This window comes from Podarcis vaucheri (genome assembly GCF_965113315.1).
Source record: "Podarcis vaucheri genome assembly, chromosome: 7".
NCBI classification, from domain to species: Eukaryota; Metazoa; Chordata; class Lepidosauria; order Squamata; family Lacertidae; genus Podarcis; species Podarcis vaucheri.
The window spans coordinates 68252589-68273511 of record NC_138765.1 but is presented as its reverse complement, the minus strand read 5'-3'; the positions used below and the strand labels follow the sequence as shown (position 1 = coordinate 68273511).

General features: G+C 45.5%; 1 protein-coding gene across 1 annotated transcript in view; it reads left to right on the top strand.

The window, feature by feature from the left end:
* Nucleotides 1–1243: 1243 nt before the first annotated feature.
* DNAJC11 (DnaJ heat shock protein family (Hsp40) member C11) overlaps nt 1244–20923 on the top strand; it is a 60031-nt gene continuing 40351 nt past the window's right edge. The window contains exons 1-3 of the mRNA XM_082230145.1: nt 1244–1376; nt 13991–14120; nt 18719–18792. Of these exons, the coding sequence (XP_082086271.1) occupies nt 1302–1376; nt 13991–14120; nt 18719–18792 (279 nt within the window). The 5' untranslated portion in view covers nt 1244–1301. The remainder of the gene's footprint in view (nt 1377–13990; nt 14121–18718; nt 18793–20923) is intronic.

Sequence of the window (20923 nt, the reverse complement as noted above, 5' to 3'; positions counted from 1 at the left end):
TTTCTCCCTCCCTCTCCTCTTCCCTGCAACGCAAACCCTTGTTGTATAACCTTTGCGCAAACAAATCAGAATAAAAGTTGCCTGAAAGTGTCCAGCAGTGGGGATGGCAAGCCGAAAGACTTCTCTGAGCCAGAACACTTTGCAATCCCCATCACTGAGGGACAACAGCCAGACTGGCTTGCGGGCATCCCGGACTGCAGCCACTCCTGGTAACAGGATAGATGCCTGGTAGATGGGCTCCTTTAGTCTGATCCTGGTCCATTACATATCTTCTTCCGACGGGATCTTCAAAAGATCTATATCACGGATCTCAACAAACTTCAGGGCTCTTTACAGCAAGCCATAACAGTGAAATTGATATAAATCTGGTCAGTTTGCAGTGTAGATATACCCTAAAACACTTTAACCACCTTTTGAAATGTATACGATATTCAGCGTTTAAAAGGATGGTAAAAAGACGGATTTATGCCGATGCCGCCAACCCCCCCCCCTCTTTCTAGACAGTTGAAGTGGTGATTGTAGATGGTGTAAATTATTAGGGATGTGTATAGAACAGGCACGGGTAGTTTCAAGGGATTTATCAATACAGAATGAAGTGTGTGGGTTTCTTGAGTATGTTACAACATTGTGCACACCAGACTATCCTCTCCCCAACGCAGGGCTGCATCCTACCACCAAAGTGGAAAGGATCCCGATTATAATTATTATTAGTATATTTTAAATCTTTTAAATCATGAATATTATTATTCACATTAATTAACTGCTACAGAAGAGATCCCCGGTTACTGCCTGGGCTGCATCACTGATGCTTCATTTTCCAAAACCGATTAATGTATTTTGCTGGAATGTTTTCCCAAACTGCTCAATACTGTACTTAACACCCTCCTTGCAGTTTGAGTCTGAGGAAGGCGGGGCTACAAATATCCCCGCCCACCAGAGGGCGGTGCGTCGCTTTCCCCTAGAAGCTAGAGAGAGCAATAGACGCAATGTGCATGCGCGCCGAGATCCACGCGGTGGCCTCTTCGAAAGCTCTCTCAGGAGCCGCTCATTCCCCCCCGCTCCGCGTTTCCCGCTTCTGCACATGCGGTCCTCCTCGCCCGACCTTGTGCCCTCCCGCCGCTGTCTTGCGGTTTCCCCCTTTCCATTCCCTGCCACCTTTTTATAAAGGCGTGTCTGCAGGGGGCGCTGCAGCCAAGAGGCCGCCTTAAGCTTTCCTCTTTCCTAGAGCGGCCAGGACGGCGGGCGGCCGGCTGCCGCCACCACGCCGGCGCATGCGCGAGTGCGGGTGAGAGGTCGGCAAGATGGCGGCGGCCTCGTCAGTGGATGAGGCGCCGGACAACGAGGACTATTACTCGCTGCTGAACGTGCGGCGGGAGGTGAGGCGCCGGCGGTGGGGGCGGTGGCGGAGGCGGAGGCGGCCGGCCTTCACAAGCCGCTCGGGGGGGGGAAGGAGAGGCCTGGGTAGGAGAGGCGGAGCGGGCGAGTCACTGAGGGGGGAAGCGGGGGAGGGGCGGGTCACAGAATGGGCACCTGCGAAGGACGCAGGAGAGGTCCAGCAGCAGGAGCGCCAGGCCAGGGCGGCGTAGGGCCGGCCATGTAGCCCATCGTCCTGTTCCCGCAGTGCCCCGGTGGGAAAGCTGCCAGCAGGACCTGAATGCAACAGGAGCAACTCTCCCCGCTCCTGTGGCTTCCAGCAACTGGTATTCAGAAGCATTGCAGCTCCACAAAGGCAGAGCATAGCCATCGTGGCTAGTAGCCAGTGACAGCCCTCTCCTCCATGCATTTGTCGGATCCTCTGTGAAAGCCATCCAAGCTGGCCAATTATCCCATCCTACGAGAGGCAGCTCCATAGTAAAACTGCACTGCGTAAAGAAGTCATTTATTGTATCTGTCGTGCATCTTCTTCCCACATTCAGCTTCATTGGAAGTCCTCGTGTTCTAGTGTCATGAGAGAGGAGAAAAACTTTTGTCTGCTTTCTCCAAAATTTTATGTCTCCTCCTACTTGCCTTTTATCTAAGCTGAAGAGTCCCAGACACGGCAAGCTTTCCTCATAGGAGAGACACAAATGCAATTTCTACCTTTGTTTGCTATTAAAATCTATTTTTAAAAACAACAAATATGAGTTAAGAATTTAAACAGTGTATGTTATATTAAGATTGTTATTCAAAGCAGTTTAAGCAGCATTCTCAGCACCTGTGATTCCCATAAAGTGGTGGTAAGAAGTATTACTGCTTTTGACCATGGAGGCTGAGCATAGTCATTGTGCCTAGTAGCCATTGATAGCCTTAGCCTTCATCAGTTTCTCAGCCATGAAGTCACTACATGACCCAAGACAAGCCATGCTTGTCCACAGTCAGCTCACTGCAACATGGAGATAATCACACCAGCCTATTTTACAAAGCTGTTGTGTGCATTTATAGGGGGAAATGTATGCCAAGGACTCTGAATGCTCCAAAATCACACAATGGCCCATGTAGTCTAGCATCCTGTTCTTACCAATGCTAACCAGATGAATGTGAGAAGCCCATAAGCAGAACCCGAGCACAAGAAAACTCCTTCTGCCTGTGGTTTCCAGCAATTGGTACTCAGAAGCATTACTGCCTCCAACAGTGGAGGTAGAACATAACCATCAGGGTTAGTAACTCATACCATACCATGCCTATAGCAAGGTCACAAGCAAGACCTGAGTACAATGAGAGCACTCTCTTTTATAATTCCCAGCATGCTACGTCCAACCATAGAGGCAGAGTAGAACCATCCTGTCTAGTAGCCAATTTCCACCCCTTGGTTCTAGTCCTGGCCTCTAAAGGTAACAGTAAGCAAGCCTGCTTCATCTGCTGTATGACAGATATGTGAAGCACTGTCATGTCTCATCTTCTGTTCTCCAGTCTTTAAACTATTCCTCATAGGATTTGTTTCCCTGACATCCTTCCACTTGACAATCACCTCCTCCACTTTGTTAAAGTCCTTCTTAAAATGAATCAGGCCAATGGCCCATTGAGTCCAGCATCCTGTTCTCACAGTGGCCAACCAGATTCCCCAATGGGAAGCCATCAAGCAGGACTCAAGCACAAGAGCATTCTCACCTCCTGTGGCATTCAGCCTTCCAACTGAGAAGGGAGAGCATTGACATCATGGCTAGTAGCCATTGATAGTCTTCTCCTAAATGAATTTGCCCAATCCTCTTTTAAAGCCATCCAAATTGGTGTCCATCACTTTCTCCTCTGAAAGCCAATTCCATAGTTTAACTATGTGCTGCATGAACAAGTACTTTATTTTATCTTTCCCGAATCTTTCAGCATTCAGCTTCATTGGATATTCATGAGTCCTAGTGTTATGAGAGAGGAATAGTTTATTTTTCTCTCTGTTCTTTTACACCTCTATCATGCTCCCTCTTAACTCACATTTTTTTCACCAGACCAAATGTCCCAAATGCGGTGGAGTTACTGCAGCTCCTTCATCTTTATGGTTACCCTATTTGCCATTTTCATTGTGTTCCCCGCTATGACCTCAGATCTGTTAATTATCACATGTGCTTGCTGGTGTTAAGATTTGTATTTATTTAATTAGAAATGATCCAATAGCAAGGGATTTCCCATTTCTAACTCACCCAGTATATGAGGGTGAGGTGGAGATCAGCCAGGCAGGAAATCACAAGGCAAACAGCCCGAGATAACAAGAAAAATAAGAGCAATGGGGTAACGGGAACTGCTACCACCTCAGGCATCCCAGGTAACACTAGGCGTCTTCTTCCCACTGGGGAATGGGACTTCATTTGGGCAATTCAGAAATACTTTTCAAGTTGAAATGTGTGAACATGTCTAGGATTTCTTGTTACAGATAGGTAGCCGTGTTGGTCTGCCATAGTCAAAATAAAAAAATTCCTTCCAGTAGCACCTTAAAGACCAACTAAGTTAGTTCTCGGTATGAGCTTTCATGTGCATGCACACTTCTTCAGATGCACTGTGTATCTGAAGAAGTGTGCATGCACACGAAAGCTCATACCAAGAACTAACTTAGTTGGTCTTTAAGGTGCTACTGGAAGGAATTTTTTTATTTTGACTAGGATTTCTTGCTAATTTTAAGCATTCCCCACCTTAGCACAAACATTCATTATATCACTGGGGAGGCTTCAACATCTTTAGTTTTTCATCAACAGCACTGAGGGATGGTTCATATTCTGGGGGTTTAAATTAAGGGCTTATTGTATCTGAGCCATAAACAGCTGAAAAGCTTCATAGAGGTTTGTAAAACTAGTAAAAATCTTACAGAGGATTTCTTTCAAAGAGAAGGAAATATCCCTGTCCATCCCCTCCCTCTTCTCCCTACACAGTGGGGAGGCAACTTCATGTCATTTGCATTTTCACCACAATAAAGTTGATAATGGCAGCGATCTTGACTTTGATAAATATTCCCCAAAGGCCACTGCAGTCTTTTGGAAAGAAGAAAGAAGTGATGAAAAGCCCAAGCTTGCGGCTCCCTTTCATCATTGCCCCTTTGTTTTTGAGAATTGCATAAATGAGAACCTCACATCTCAGAACCCAGTCTATGTGTCAGCTTGCTTCTCCGGGAAAGCTATAAGGGTCAGCTTCTACAGAGCTCTGGAAAGTTTACATTGCCATGAATGTATTACCTTGGAAAGAGGGTAGAATGTAGAAATGCATGGGCCAGACAGAAATGGCCTGAGGTTGGGTTCGCTGGATGCAATAAAACCATGGTCTTTGAGCCATCCAGATATTATCACAGGCAGTGTTCCAGAAAACCATAGGAGAAGGTAATAAACATTTTATGAACTGAGCAGCTCAAGCAAACTGTCTAAACAGCCACTTTCAGTGAATTTCCTTTGACCATCTGCTGCACGCTCAAGCCCCAACACAGCCTCTACAGCAACCATTTCCTAGACTGGCTCTTGTTCAAAGGGATGCTTTTGTTTCCTTCATATTTTATGGTAGCTCCTCACAATTTTGAAGAGTATCAGAAGTACAGTGCTGGTGTGACCTTGGGCTGCTACTTCGTACGACCATACGTGTTCAGTGCCACCACCTCTATTCAGTCTCACTAGGAAAACTGGAGGAATACTTCAACACCCACACACTGTGGTTTATAGCATACCTTGCCTTTGGGTTTGGCATGAGCCTAGCTATATTGTCCCAGAATATCTCTTTGATTTCTGTTGTTGTGCATAACTTACATTATTTTATTTTTAGTACTCTGTGTGATTCCATATTCTCTGCCATGAGACTGCTACCAGAGTAAAAGGTTTGCAGGATTTACTTAGAATGGTGACAAGAGAGTGATGGATGTTGGCATCTCCCTCCTAAGCTATCAGCATTTCCTTGTGGACGGGGCCTTTAACGCCGTAGAGGGACAGCGCTGGTAGGGCAGTGTACCATGCCAGTGTGGTGTCCTTTAGTAGCTGCTTGTATCCATCCCTCAATATCATTTATGAGATTTTGCCAGGTGAGGAAATGGCCAAGAAACAACGGGTGATTATGCTGAGCACATGGAAGTTGGAGTGGGGAAAGTGGTGGGTTGGAGAATCCAGTGCCACGGACCAGAATGACTCTCTGGTGCTATGGAAGCAAAAATGAAATGAAAACAATCATAGAGTTGAGTATGTAAGACGGCTGCTTTCCATAATTAATATTTTGTAAGATTGCTCTCTTCTCTCTCAAGCTATTTTGATTGTTTAGCCATCTAATATGGGCTGATTCCAAAGTTGTACCAAGATTGCAAGAGAAATAGCAGCCATAACACTTTAAAGACTGACACAATGCTGTGGTTCATAGGTCAGATCCAACTTAATCATGTTGTTCATAAAGATGCACTAGAAGCTTGTTTTAAAGGAAAACTTAATGTTGTTGCCAAATCTGACTTAATGGTTGTGTTCTTGTGCCATTATTATTCCATGGCGCCTATTAGCCACCAATTCTTTTCTTGGGTATATATTGATAGGTTTCAGTGGCAGTAGGAAAAACTCCCTCCTCGCTGCCTAAACTTTGGCAATTGGTTTTTTTATGCTTAACTTGCATTGAGACTAAAACAGTGCTTGGCAAGGGTGCTGCCTATTATATACAATACTTAAACTGTTTTCTACTTTGCTTTCACAACAGCAGTCATTGTTGGGGCTGTCATGCAAGTTACGTGAGGCCATAAGACTCTGTCCTAGGCGTTGTTCTGTTGAACATTTTTTATAAACTTGGCTGAAGGAGCAGAGAATGCTTATCATATTTGCAAGTGACACAAAAACAGGAGGAATAGATAACACTGCAGAAGACAAAATCAAGATTCAAAATGATCTTGGCAGGCTGGAACACTTGTGCAGAAACCAGCAAGATGAAACTCAACAGAGATAGATGTCAAGTCCTGCAAGTAGGTGCAAAGTATCAAAGGCAAAGGTACAGAATAGGGGGACCTGGCTTTGCAGTGGTATACGTGAAAAGCATCTTGATGTCTTTAGTTGATCACAAGCTGAACATGAATCAGCAGTGAAGCATGGCTGCTGAAATAGCTAATGCATCCTTAAGCTGTGATAACAGAAGCAGAGTGTCCAGATCATGAGAAATAATAGTTCAGCTCTGTTCTGCACTTGACAAAGTAGAGGATGTCAGAGGGAGGGTGAACTGGATGCTGATGGGTTTGGATGAAAGAGCTTTGGGAAGAGAAGATGAAGGGCAGGGAGAGGTGATAGTGGTCTTCACGACGTTCTCCATTGCTTCAGGCGACAGGGCTAGCGCTTCCTTGAACTTTACTTGTGTCTGCTCATTAACTGGTGAATATCTTGGTATACAAACAAAAAATGATTTTTATGAACAAATCTTTCTGATTCACTTTAGAAGGACTGTACCCTAAAAGGCCAGTTAAAAAACCTTTTTATAAATACCAGCAAAAAAAAGCCAGTTCCCAGAATGCTATCTGTATTCATGATGATTTATAGGCAAAACATTTTGTCAATGTTATGTTTCATATAGTTGTTAATTTTATTTCCATTTAGAACACAAGAAACACAAACCACATTTATTAAATGGAAAAGGCAGTGGTGGTGGTAGTGAAGCGGGGAGCACTCATTTCCATGATTCCCAGGTGATTTGCCAACAGAGATGAAAACGTGAAATATATGTGAACTGAGAAATGGGACTTGTCATTGTCCTTTCAAAATGTAAGAGTGTTATGACAGATCATTTAATTGGGTAGCTCATAAATCAAGGCCGAACCAAGGTACAACTTCCAGGCGATTCCAGCTCAGAAGGATGACTTTGGGGAAGGGATTTAAGAAGGTAATTGCTTCTCTTTCCCTGAAAGCCTTAAAAAGAAAACAGTCCACATTCCAATTTGTCAATTTGTAGCATTTTTGCAAACCAGTTATTCAACATCAGCCTCTCAAGTAACTTCTGGGATCTTAATAGGCCTCAGTTTAGGAGCCATCATGCTCTTTTGTAGTCTAAGGAGTGTGGTGGGCGCAGGTGTTGTTTTCATCAGTGGGAGAAATTATCGTGTCTCACTGGTCAGCTACTGCCCATCCAGCATTTGAAACTCCCATTGTTCTAGGCGCATTTTGCGATGGAATTTCATTAGCATGAGCATTTTCTGAGCTTTGGGTGCAATACTGCGCCTAAGATTTCAGTTTAAAACTGCAGAGTGGAAGGAAAGGAGGCCCCTTTTCTCTCTCCCCATTTCCAGCTACTCTCTGAAGACTGGAGAAGAGACCCTCTTAAGACCATTAGGGGGTGGGCAGGGGAAGAACTAGATAGACCGCGTGAAAAATGAGCATAATATTTTAGCTGCAGTTCGTTCATTTTCTGCTTTGTATTCTAGTTATAAAAAAGTGCGCCTAGACATTCAATTGTTACGCCCATAACCTAGGATTAAGGTACCATTTAGCTCCTAGCTTTCATATCTCAGTTTCTAACACTTTGCTCACCTTAAGCTGGGCAGCCTCCAGTCAATAAGGTACTGACCCACCACTGTCTGCTTGCATCAATGGGTGCTCAGAGCTCAGAGTATCACTCAGTGAGGGATCAAACCACTGCACCAGACAACAAAGAAAAGAAACAACCCCCCTTGTGCCTAGCAAGCTGGAACGTCATGGCCATGTGTCCTGGCTTGCCCACCGATCTGCTGCAAGTCAATGACTCATGGAAGATGACCATCATTGACTGTGAGCTGAAAACACTCAACATTGACATTGCCACTTTACAGGAGACCAGACTTATGTTTAATGGCAGAGAAGAAACACACCTTCTGGCAAGGAGGCCTCAGAAGAGCCACAAATTCAAGCTATAAGCATTGCTGTGAGAAACTCACTTTTGTCTATGATAGAATTGCCGACTGAGGGCTTCCTCTCTGTCTCTCAACTACCCTGGTCCAGTTAACTTCTCGAGCATTTACGCTTCCACTATATACTCTGATATACATATCAAGGACCAGTTCTATGAGGCACTAGACCCAGCTGCCAGGCAGGTCCCAGCCTGAGAACACCTATTTCTGCTGGGAGATTTTAATGCCAGAATTGGAAACGAAGGTCACACACGGGACAACTGCATAGGCCACTTTGGTATTGGCAGCATGAATGTGAATTGAGAAAGGCTGCTTGAGCCGTGCTCGTATCATAGCCTCTGCTTCACGAACACATTCTTCTCTACCAAGGCAAAACAGTGAGCATCCTGGAAGAAGAAGAAGAAGAAGAAGAAGAAGAAGAAGAAGAAGAGGAGTTTGGATTTGATATCCCGCTTTATCACTACCCGAAGGAGTCTCAAAGTGGCTAATATTCTCCTTTCCCTTCCTCCCCCACAACAAACACTCTGTGAGGTGAGTGGGGCTGAGAGACTTCAGAGAAGTGTGACTAGCCCAAGGTCACCCAGCAGCTGCATGTGGAGGAGCGGAGACGCGAACCCGGTTCACCAGATTACAAGTCTATCGCTCTTAACCACTACACCACACTGGCTCTCTGGAGACCTCCAAGGTCAGGCCACTGCCACCAGCTGGACTTGATTGTCACCAGGCAATTGACACTAAGCTTTTTTGGTGTCACATGGAGCTACCAGAGTGTCAACAGTGACACAGATTCACTCCCTGGTGGCAAGAAGATTCTTATTCAGCCAAAGAGGACCTATACTGCATTGCCAGAACAGTCATACCTGAACTTTGTGAGTGAGTGCTGCTCTGCTTCTGTTGAACAAGCACTACTGAACTACTCTAGAGATAGCATTGATGTAAGGTAGAACCACATCAAAGAGGCAACCTACAGCACAGCTGTGTCCTCTTGGCAAAAGAGAGCAGCAGATCCCTGACTGGTTTGAGGCTGGCATTAAGGACATGGAGCCTGTTATTGCTGCAAAGCACGAGGCTCTTGTGAGCTACAAGCATGCGCACTGCAAGAAGATGCTTGCTGCACTGAGAAAGGCAAGGAGCAATGCCCAGTGATTTGCCAGATAGTTTGCCAGTGACTGTTGGCTAAAGCTGTGTCAGAGCATTCAACTTGCTGCTGACAGCGGCAATACTCACAAAATGTACAAAGGTATGAAGAAAGCCTTTGGACCAACAATCAGGAAAAAACTGTACCATTGAAAACCTTGTTGGGAGAGATCATCACAGACCGCAGCAAGCAGATGAAGTGATGGGCAGAGCACTACCAAGAGCTGGGAAAACATGGTCTCTGACATCGTAATAGACAGTATCCAATCTCTGTCTGTCTTGGAAGAGCTGGGTGCCACTCCTTCAATGAGCTAAAGAATGCCATCAACTCTCTGGCATGTGGGAAAGTCCCAGGACAGGACGGAATCCCAGCAGAACTGCTGAAAGCCATCTTCTCTCATGATACACCTCTACGGTCTTCTCTTGCAATGTTAGGAATTAGGCTCCGTGCCACAAAACATGCACGACTCCAGCATTGTGACCTTCTACAAGAACAAAGGTGACTACCATGACTGCAACAACTATTATGGAATCTCCCTGCTGAGTACTGTGAAGACAGCCTTCTTCACAGTACTCAGCAGTACCATGTAGTACTCAACAGATTACAGCCACTTGCTGACAAGGTCTATCTTGAGTCACAATGTGGCTTTAGATCTCAGAGGTCGAGTCAACTTGATTCTGCAGGAGAAATGCCGAGTGCAGAGGAGTACTGGGTGTAAGGCAGCCCCTCCAGCAATGTGGTGAGGCACCAAGATGGATTATTGCCAGCTTCCTAGAGGTTAGGTACTAGCTGTATACGGGTTTTAGGGGTAATTCTCTATTGCTCACTGAAATAGAGATAAAGGGTTTTTTGTTCCCCTCCAGAATTGAGCAGAACATGTGCTAGCAAAATGACCTTCAGAGGTGCTTGTGATGTATGACTCCCTCTACAATGGAGTACCTGTGATTTGATTCCCCTCCTGTCCTGTAACAGTGTCTCTAAGTAGTATAGCACTTTATTTCCCTTCTTATGATTGCATGATGTGAATGTGCTTGAGAGAAGCCAACCAGATGGTTTGGACTACAACTCCCATCAGCCCTAGGTAGCAAGGCCATGCTGATTGAAGTTGTTTTCCAAAAGGTATCAGGTTGGAAAGGCTGGTTTTGAGATGAATTTTCAGCTATCTTGCAGTAAGTCTACAACTTACACGGAGGTTACGTTCCCAGGATCATGGCTGAAGCAAAAATCACATATAGTCAAAACGTATTAGGTTCAGTGGCGGGTGGGATTGCCAAAGTCTTTTTACTTGCCTTGTTTCCACCGCTTTTACTATTTATTTATTTTTGCCAAGCCTGTAGAGCTGAATGTGCACAAGTTAAATGCATGTAAGTTGCAGGGTTATTGTAGTTGCAGCAAGCCGTGCCCAGGTGTCCTTTTCCTGTCCCCTTAAGGGCTTGAGGGACACTCAGCAGAGCTCTCTTGAGGCTTTCAAAAGCCAGTTCTGCTAGATAATTAAATTTACGGGCTGAAATTGAGAAATTCTCCATTGCCTTTGTAGGCCTTTGTTTCCATATTTTTACCCAGCTTCTTATAGGGCAAATTCAGCTCTTCAGAGCACTGGCTAATCTGAGAATAATAGGTCACTAAACTTTATGGGCCTGGGGAAGAGGAAGAGAAGGACGTCTAAAACCTGTCTCTGGCAATTTGCTAGTATATGGCCATTTAATCTGTAATAGATTTACATGCTGCGAAGATGTAACTGGATGATTGAGATGTGAAATGAATGAGTTTAATCCCCCGAATAGCATGATGGCGTGCCTCTTAATTTTGCCCCAAGTTTAAGTAATAAGAATGTAACTTAAAATATCATTATTAGTGACTTATGTATCTCATTAGAATTTGAAATGTTGTCAGTATTTTCTGCAGTGGCTGGAGAGAGGTTATCACTCTTGAAATATTGAACCAATGACCTTAGTGATTCACTTATGATGAAAGGCCCAATCTAACATTTTATTGAACATGATATTTGTGAAAAATGGAACTGCTCATTTCTATTACTTAATCAATAGCACATTAAGCCATTTATCACTAATTTGATTAAAGAAGGTCATTGCCGAGCTCGAAATTCCACTCCCTTCTCATCTACTTTAATTCTAATAACCAAGAGAGTGGAAAGAGACAGCAGTTGCTCAGGAAGGATGACTCCTTCACCGGGCAATGTGTTCTCAGGAGCCAGGCAGGTCTGTCCAATTCCTTTGTCATTGAACCAAGACATATGAATAAGAAACAGAAGAAATCTCTCAATTCCTGTTTGTCACCAGAAATGGCTCAAATCCCACTTTATGTATTAAAAACTGCAGTTTTTTGCTGATACGCTGTGTTTGTTCATGAGCGAGAGGATTAGCCTTATATGTGAAGCACCCTGACCTTCTGTTTCTGAGCTAAACAGCTCTGCATTGATCAAAAGGAGCAGGCAGAAGGCCTTTGGAAGTATATTGTTAGAATGCATTTGTGTGTGGAAAAAAGATCTGCCCCCATCTTTGCGAGTTAATCATTCAACCTCGTAAGCCTCTCTTTTGCTCCTGTACCTCCATGTGGGTAATCGTGGTGAATTTCAAGGAATTTGGCTTGTTTGTAACAAATAGGCATTCTTTTTAGTTCTAGAGTTTGCACCCTTGCCTTCACCTTGAAGGCTATCAAATGTGCTTCTGCTGAGTTTCTCCCATTCCCATAGCGCCTTAGATTGTTACTGTTGTTGCAACTCCAGTTGAAGTGTCCAATGCAGTGCCTTCACCAAGGAATCAGTGTCACTTTACTTGGCCTGATAATGTATGCAGCATTCTTGCAATGACTGGCTTCCTGCTCTCTTGTTCCCTGCCCATCCTGGCTAGGAAAAGCCTGTCAGGAAGGGTTGACCAGATGGGCCCAGGGTATGGTGAAGGCTTATTGACATGAGGGTGTAGTGCCACTCCCCTTAAGCAGGCGGTGGGTGGTGTGCCCACTTCTGAAGAAACCCATCCTGGATCCTGTGGTTTATAACAATTACTACCCATAAAAAATACCCCTTTCTTGGGTGAGGTGCTGGCCAAGCAGTGAGTTCCTGCAGGAATTACCATATTTTTCCATGTATAAGACGCCGCCATGTATAAGACGACCCTTATTTTTTTAAATTCAAAATTAAGAAATTAAGTTGTTTAGCTCTTTTGGGGAGTGGGGGAGGTCACTTACGCCAATCACTCACCCGCCTGCCTGCCACTGCTGATCGCTTGCCACAGCCACACTGCTGATCACACACCTCACCACAGCTGCCAATTGCCCGCTTGCTGCCACCAACAGCCCACTTGCCGCAGCCGCCAATCACCTGCCCACCTCGCCACAGCCTCCAATCGCCTGCCCAGTTGCCACAGCCAATCACCTTGCCGCAGTCACCAGTTAGCTGCCCAATCGCCGCTGCCAATCTCCTGCTTGCTGCTGCCATTAATTGCACATCCTCTCTCTGCATTCACTATCCGTGTATAAGACGACACCCAATTTTTGTCTAATTTATTTATAGCAAAAACCATCGTCTTACACACGGAAAAAAACGGTACCTGAATCCACTTCATTCTGCATTCAGGTGCTGTTTTGGAATTGAATCAGCTTTGGTCACCTGGATGGATAACCTGTATAGAGAGTGGGACAGAGGGAATGCATTTTTGCTTCTGCTTCTTTGTCTCTCTCCATGGGTTTTGATACTAGACCAAGGCATCCTGCTGGACTGGCTCTGTGGGATGAGTATCAGGGGACACTGTTTTACACTGGTTCCACTCCTACCTAGAGGGTCTTTTCCAGAGAGTAGCACTGAGAGACCGTGTTTCAGCTCCACAGTCTGTTTTACATTTATATGAAGCCTCTTGGGTGCAGCCATTGGGAGTTTTGGAGCTGACTCTTAGTTGCCACAGGCAAAAGACTGTTCACAAGCATGTCTCAAGCAGGGCTCTTACCCCCCCCCCAGTGTCCCCTTCTGTGGCACAAGGGCCGTAAAGGTTATGAGGCCCCTGAACCAGCACAACGTCTGAATCTTCATTGCCACTTGGAACAAAATCTTTGTTAATTATAGCCTGCTTTTTTAGAACAAGGTGCATGCAAAATGGCTTGCAAAGATATAAAACCAGTTTTAAATTATAAACTAGAATAAAACAAAAGAACAGCATTATAGTAGCACAATTATTTTAGATTTTATGTTTTCTGGGGCAGAGCCCTGTTGTCTTGTGCTTTGTAAAGCCCCGTACATGCTGATGGCACTTTTATCCAGAGTACTGGCTGGCTGAGCTTCCAGGAGGCTGTTGTAAGGAATACTGAGATAATTGTGAGTGCTTTGAATGCTCGAACTGTGCTACATAAATTATGATTATTAATGCCCCAGACTGGTGGTTTCTTGCACCATGCCAAGAGAAGCGGTCCTAGCAAATCACAGCTTCATTATGCTTCCCGATCTGCAGAACAGAACGCGCCGGAGTGCGTCTGATGGGTTCCCGTTTCTGGGCAGATTTCTGAGATGATAGCGGCTTAACTGCATTGATTGTGCTATAATTGGATTTCTTTTCTTCTCACAGGCCTCTCAGGAAGAGCTGAAAGCCGCCTACCGTAGGCTGTGTATGCTGTACCATCCTGACAAGCACAGGGACCCAGAGCTCAAGAGGCAGGCCGAGCAGCTCTTCAACCTTCTCCATCAGGCTTATGAAGGTCAGTGGATGCCAGAGATTCACAGCCATCCTCGGCTCAGCAGCTGCCAATGGATTTTCTAGCTTGGAATCCAGACAGCGAGTCTTTTTGCTGTTAAAGGCAGTAGCTGTTTTTTGCCGTTTTCATATGAGAGAATCAATACCTGGACTATCAGTTTTTGACAAATGAATCATTGGAAGGGCTGTAGCTCAGTGGTACAGCATCTACTACATGTGGTGGGTCTCAGGTTCGGTTCCTGGCATCTCCAGGTTGGGCTGGGAGAGAAACCTGCCTGAAACCCCAGGGAGCTGCTGCCAGTCAGTGTAGCCCATACTGAGCTAGATGAAGCATTGGCCTGATTCAGTATGTTCCTATGAATGAACATATATGTGGTTTTGGGGGGTCCCAAGATATACACTAACAAGCCAATAAAGATTCTGACCACGGAGTCTCATTCTATGAGTATGACATGGAAGGGTTTTGAAGTGACCACCTCTTAATGCCAGCAAGCCAATCCTCTTTTCTAGTAGCAAACTAGACTAGAAAGCTAGGAGTAAGACTGATGAATCATGCTTCTCTAGGCCAGTGTTTCCCAACCGGTGTTCCGCGGCACACTAGTGTGCCGCGAGACGTTGCCTGGTGTGCCGTGGGAGGGAGGCGGGTGAGTTTTCGCGCCTTCGGGATTCCCTTCACGCCTTCCTCCTCCCGGGTCCTTGAGAGCGCGGGAAGCGGCAGCGCGAGACCGGCGTTGAGCCTGGTAGGTATTGCGCTTGCCAAGGCAGTCATTTGGGAAATGAAAACTTGCAAAGCAAGCAACCAGTTCAATCTGAAGTACGTGTATGCTTAATATCCTGTATCTGAAACCTGTTCTGCCCCCTCCCCCACACTTGGTGCCATTTTCATCTACACATGCAGCAGAGTAAGTTGACCCAGAATAGTACCAATTCAGATGGCAGATGGGAGAATGACAGTGCTGAATGCTTTCCCATGTAGAACAGTCCCTGCAAATAAAAACCTAGCATATTTGGAAGAGGGATGCTAGCCTAACCATTACCTTCTATGCTGTTACTATTTTTTTTTTTTTTTTTTACATAAGTAAAAAGTGACCTTTCCCCATCTGGCATGGTGGTGTGCCTCGAGATTTTTTTCATGAAACAAGTGTGCCTTTGCCCAAAAAAGGTTGGGAAACACTGCTCTAGGCAACTTCCAGTCTAACCTCTCAGTGCAGCAGCCGACACCAGATTTTCGCTTTCAGCTTGGTAGGGCCATGCAGTGCTTGAACAGAGATGCTGCTAACTTCTACAGTCAGTTGCCTTCCTCATACCACTCATCAATTCAGCAGCTCTGAGGCTTCCATATGTAGGATCAGAGATCCTCTGCAGCACATGAGCCAGCATTTGGTCATTATGGGACAGAATCTCAACACACATGGTTGGTAGGAGGCAGGCTGTGTCAGAATGCCTGCATCAAGTTGGTGGAGGACTTTTTGTTCTGTGGGCCAGGGAGCAGCATCTCCCATGAGATCTTCAGCTGAATCTCAAGAGCGTGGAGTAAGCAGGGTGAGGAAACACCAACTTTCCCCACAGGTCTTTCATCCTTGTTCCCTTGCTATATGGGCAACTCCCCATTTGCACAGGGGTTTTATTCCGGGTCTTTGCGCATGTTGGTGGAGCGTTCATAAGCCCTCCCCCTTCAACGGCCAGAAAAAGCATGTACATTGGTTGCCACGTGCCAGTCGAACACACACAAAATGGTTGCTGCCTGTACTAATCCCTCTGTTGCTTGACAGATTCCTAGGGACACCACCCTTCAAATCATGTGGTTTTCTCTTGACCACCCCAGAACTGTGTGTTTATGCACCAAAAGTATATCTCCCTGGTCCAAGGGAGGCTTCATGTCCCAAGCCCCCTTCTGAGGTCCTGGGATAGTTTTTATGAAGCCGAAAGCACTGTTTAAAGATTATAACCCTGGACGAGTATAGTCCAAAGACAGTTACAGTGGTACCTCGGGTTAAGTACTTAATTCATTCCGGAGGTCTGTTCTTAACCTGAAACTGTTCTTAACTGGAAGCACCACTTTAGCTAATGGGGCCTCCTGCTACTGCCATGCCGCCGGAGCATGATTCCTGTTCTCATCCTGAAGTAAAGTTCTTAACCTGAGGTACTATTTCTGGGTTAGCGGAGTTTGTAACCTGAAGCATATGTAACCTGAAGCGTATGTAACCCAAGGTACCACTGTATATTAATGCATTCTTCGGCACCCCACCTTCCTTCCAGCAGCTTGGTGCAGAGAACATAAATGTCATACTGTACTATAGAGCTATTGCAAGGTTAAAGTCCAGTGCTTTCGTCAGCTGCACCACACTGGTTTTCTTGCTACACCCTTACATGTCTTGGCACCAATTGGAGATCAGTGCAGTAGGTGCTGATGGCAGCCTTGCGTGGGCAAGCAGACTCTAGTCCACAAAAGCTGGTGCCTCAGTGGATCTCTTTAAGTCTTTAAGGTGCTGCAGAATTCATGTTTGTGTTAACTGTAACAGGACTAGCTCATCTGCTCTTCTGGGATTTCCTGCAAGCCACGGGCAGGGAGGCTCTGGTCCGTAAATCGAACATGGTCCATGAGGTTGTTCTGGCTGAATGACCGCCACCTGCCCTAAACTTGGCAACCTGTGTGATTTCTGACAGGTGGACCAGAAAGGGGATTGCAGGCACTTCCTGTTAGCAGCACCCACTATCACACACAGTGCTTTGCAGGCTCTGGTGATCTGTGCATGGTCAGGTCTTGCAGAGTGCAGTGGTTTGATTTCAAACCACATGAGCTAAAATGGGCCACCTGATGTCATGCCAGTGGTTGCCAACTGGGTGACCACACCCTCCTGCTGAAGTGTGGTCTGCAAGGGGATAGGGGAGATAATGCTCTGGTCCCCTGTTCAGATCCAATTCCACACCCCTGTTGTAAGCAGTCAGCCGAGCATGCCCAGCAAGGATATTGGAACCCTTTGCAAGGTGAGATCTTTCTGTTAGACAGGCAGCAGAACTGAGGTTGGGGGAGGCCCCAAGGTTACGCAGATTTCCACTTAGTGTTAGAACATAGTCTGCCCACCCCACTGACTCCCTGTTATGTGCAACTGCAGCCACATCCTTCTTTCCTTATCTAGAGCTGCCTTGTGAGTACCAGATTCCTTGGTGAGCTTTTTTGGTGGCAGATGCAGGGATGATGTGTAATTGCAGAATAGGGGCATTGGGTTTTGTTTTGGTTTTAGTTTTTGTTTCTTATTTTGCTCGGCACAAAAAATAGACAGAAGTTCATGATGTGGAAAGGAAATGTAAAAAAAATCCAACTGTGTCAGCACTGAAATAGTCATCTGAAGCAGTCGTAACTGTAAGTGCTTCTCATCAGGCTGGTTTTGCTTCCCATGAAGGATTACAGGGGAGATGAGAATTTCTTCCACCAGCGAAAGTATGGGCTATAATTCACTCGAGATGCTGTTTGCTATGCTTGGCATGCAATTCTCCTATAATTAGACTTAACTAAGTATAGAAGAAGATGTTCCTCTCCGAAATAAAGACTTTCCCCAATCTGCTGTAAAAGCTTATCTCTTATCTCCGTTTGCCGGGGGTGGGGGTTGTTGCCAAAAAAATTAGATGTTAATAGCCATCAGGAAACTCTGGAGTGTGTTGGGTGATAAATCTGCATAGTCAAGATAATGCAATCTCTCCAGATTCTCAGCTCTGCAGTCACAGGCAGATGGGCTGTGTGTGTTTCCGCTCCGTCTTTCATCGAAACTGTTGCCCTTTTGATTATATTCTGTTATCTGGGTTTGGTTGAATGAATCTTGCATGCGTCTGAATTATTGATAGTTTGTTTGCAGCATTTTTTGAAATTTGGGGAGAAGTAACTGAAACTTAAGTGAATTAGGAGCTTGCAGGATTCTACCCCCACCCCAGTAGAAAAACTGCAGCACCAGCAGTCCTCATCGCCCAGCGGTTTGGCCCAAAGGGAAGCTAAAGTGAAATGGTGAATAAATGATTTCTTATTAAATCCCAGAGATTAGCTAAAGAAATTTGGTTCTGGTGTTTTCTGAATGGTCAGCATTCCTTTCCTCCCATTAGGCTTGGACGTGGGCGGAATCGTTTACAGCGTTCTTAATTAGGCCTTGTGATGCATGGGAACACACTTGAAGAGCGGGAGGGAAATCCAGCAGAGACCTTGAAATGGGTGATGCCTGTGTAGGGGGAAATCCTCAACCCTTTGCATTCCAAGAGTTGTGCTTTGAATAATCTGTTCTAGAAACGCGCTTGGCATTCTCCTGCGAAGAGGTCCTGCCTCCCAGCTTGTTTTCTAGGTGCATGCATTTAAAAATGTAAATCTAGGTTTGCAAAGATGTGTGTCACATAGGCATATTTGGCAGTGAGCTTGAGGTGGCCACGTTGTCTTTGTGGAATGTGTGTTTGGTGACTTGGTTTTAGGTTTCCTGAAAATGTATTTGGAAGGCGCTAGAGAGTATGTATGTGTGTGTGTGTGTGTGTGTGTGTGTGTGTGTGTGTGTGTGTGTACTTCTGTCTGAACTCTGCTTTGACTGCTGCATGCTCTGAACATGTTTTGGTTTTGATTTTCAGTGCTCAGTGACCCACAGACGAGAGCCATCTATGACATATATGGAAAGAGAGGCCTCGAAATGGAAGGATGGGAGGTAAGACCATTGCAGCCAGATAGAACCTGCAAGTTGTTCAGTCTCAGAATCCTCTCAGCCACTTTCATTGGTGTTGTCTGGGCTATACGTGACAAACTGCAGGTGCATGCAAAGACTCCTGTGCCCATGTTACTCAGGACAAGCTCAGGCTTTCACCTCTGACAGTTGATGACCTTCTCTATCCAGTGGAAAATCCTTTCCTGCTCTCCAGCTTGGACATCAAGCTGATCCAACATTAACTGAGAAGTGACTTTTGAGTTTCTTCAGTGTGGCAGTGCTGTGGTGTTTAAACAACAGAAGAAATCAAAACCTGCCACTGCTTAATTGGTCATTCTTTCCCTCTGCCCTGTTGAGTGTGTTGAAGCAATGTTTGTTTTACCCTTGGTTTGGGGGTACAGTCACTCTGAGCCTGAAAATGTGGTGCTGTCAATAGAGAGATTCCCACCTCCCTGAAGAGGAGCTTGGCCACAGAGAGTGCAACCATCCTACCACACCCTCAGTTATCCTAGGAAGTTGGCCATTGGTTAGGAGTGCAAAGAGGCAACTTTACACACCTACGTGCAAACGCATCCTAAACAGCCTATATTCCCTCAGCTGTGTAATGGAAAATGGATACAAAACCAAGCATTTTAAGAAACTGGAAGCATGGTTAAAGGCAGAGTTGGCTGATTGGGTTCTCATTCAGCAGGGTCGTAGCCTAAGATCTAATGGTGATAAGGACATCTGTTGACTTCACTGCCTTCATTGTTAGGTACACGAAGTGCCCCCCCTCCATATTTACTCAGAGATGTTATACTGTACAGGAATAGTGCCCCATAGATAAAAACAAGCTTCATCGCATGACTCATACTCTGATGCCAAACCTAACCAGCAGAGCTTGTTTTATGGAGCCACCATCAAGGCTGGTTCTGTGTTCCTGCAGCTGCAGGATGAATTGTTTAATATAGATCCTGCCCTACTTCAGTAAGAGCTTTCACTCTGGGGAGTCAGTTGGTGTTACTTTTTAAAACATCTACCAATATTCTCCATGGGGAAGGGATGGAGCTCAGGGGTAGAGAATCTGCCTTGCATGCAGAAAGGCCCAGGTTCAATCCCTGGCATCTCCAGATAGGGTTGGGAGAGACTGCTGCCTGAAACTTTGGAGAACTGCTGCCAGTTGGTGTAGACAATACTGAGCTAGGTGGACCAGTGATCTGATTCAGTATAAGGCAGCTTCCTGTACTCCTGTGCTCAGAGCCCTCAAGCTTTCTTGCCTTTTGCTTCTTTCCTGTCAATGTTGGTATAGTTGCTGGTGAAAGGGAAGTGGTGAGGAAGGGGTCTGCGTGGAGCAGCACCAGGGCTGTGTGTGAGGGGCCTGGGGTGGTAATCTTCTCTATTATGGCTTATTTGTTATGCAGTGCAAATTCTTAGCCACTCACTTTTGATCCCCCTGCCTTCAAGAGCATTTGGGCTGGTACCTATCATTATTATGGACCCAAGTTCCTGAAATTGCTAAGTGTCATGCAGAATTTGAAAGTTAACTATTTAAAATAAGCAGCTTTGGGGGAAGAAATGGAGGGAGCATCAATCAGGGATAGAGAAAAGGGCACAGAGGGAGTCCAGTTGAGAGTGCTGTTTTAGTCTGGACAAGAAGTTTGGGCCCTGTATAGCAAAGGCCCCAGAGAGGAACCAACAGAGAGAAGGTTGCTCTAGACGAGCATTGGATGTGGAGACACTGGAAAGTACATACAGTACAAGGAGCTTAAAGTGAAGGCGTGAAGAGCGGGGAATGTAGTTGCTGGAACAAAACTTGGGTGGTGATACCATCTAAACAATGAGCAGGAAATGTCATGAGAACCTAAGAAGAGCCTTGCTGCTGAATAAGGCCAAGGGCCCATCTAGTCCTTATCCTCCACAGATTTGTCTAACCCCCTTTTAAGAGCATCCATGTTTGCGGCTAGCACTGCATCTTGTGAGAGCAAATTCTGGATCTTATTATTTCCCTATAATTCTATTTATCCTTCCATTTTATTTGAAGCATTTGCAATCTACCCTTCACCTCAAGGTCCCAGAATAGAGAATATGTATGTATTGGGGGGGGGGGGGAATGCAACAATAATACACCAGAAAGAATGCTACACTGATAATATGA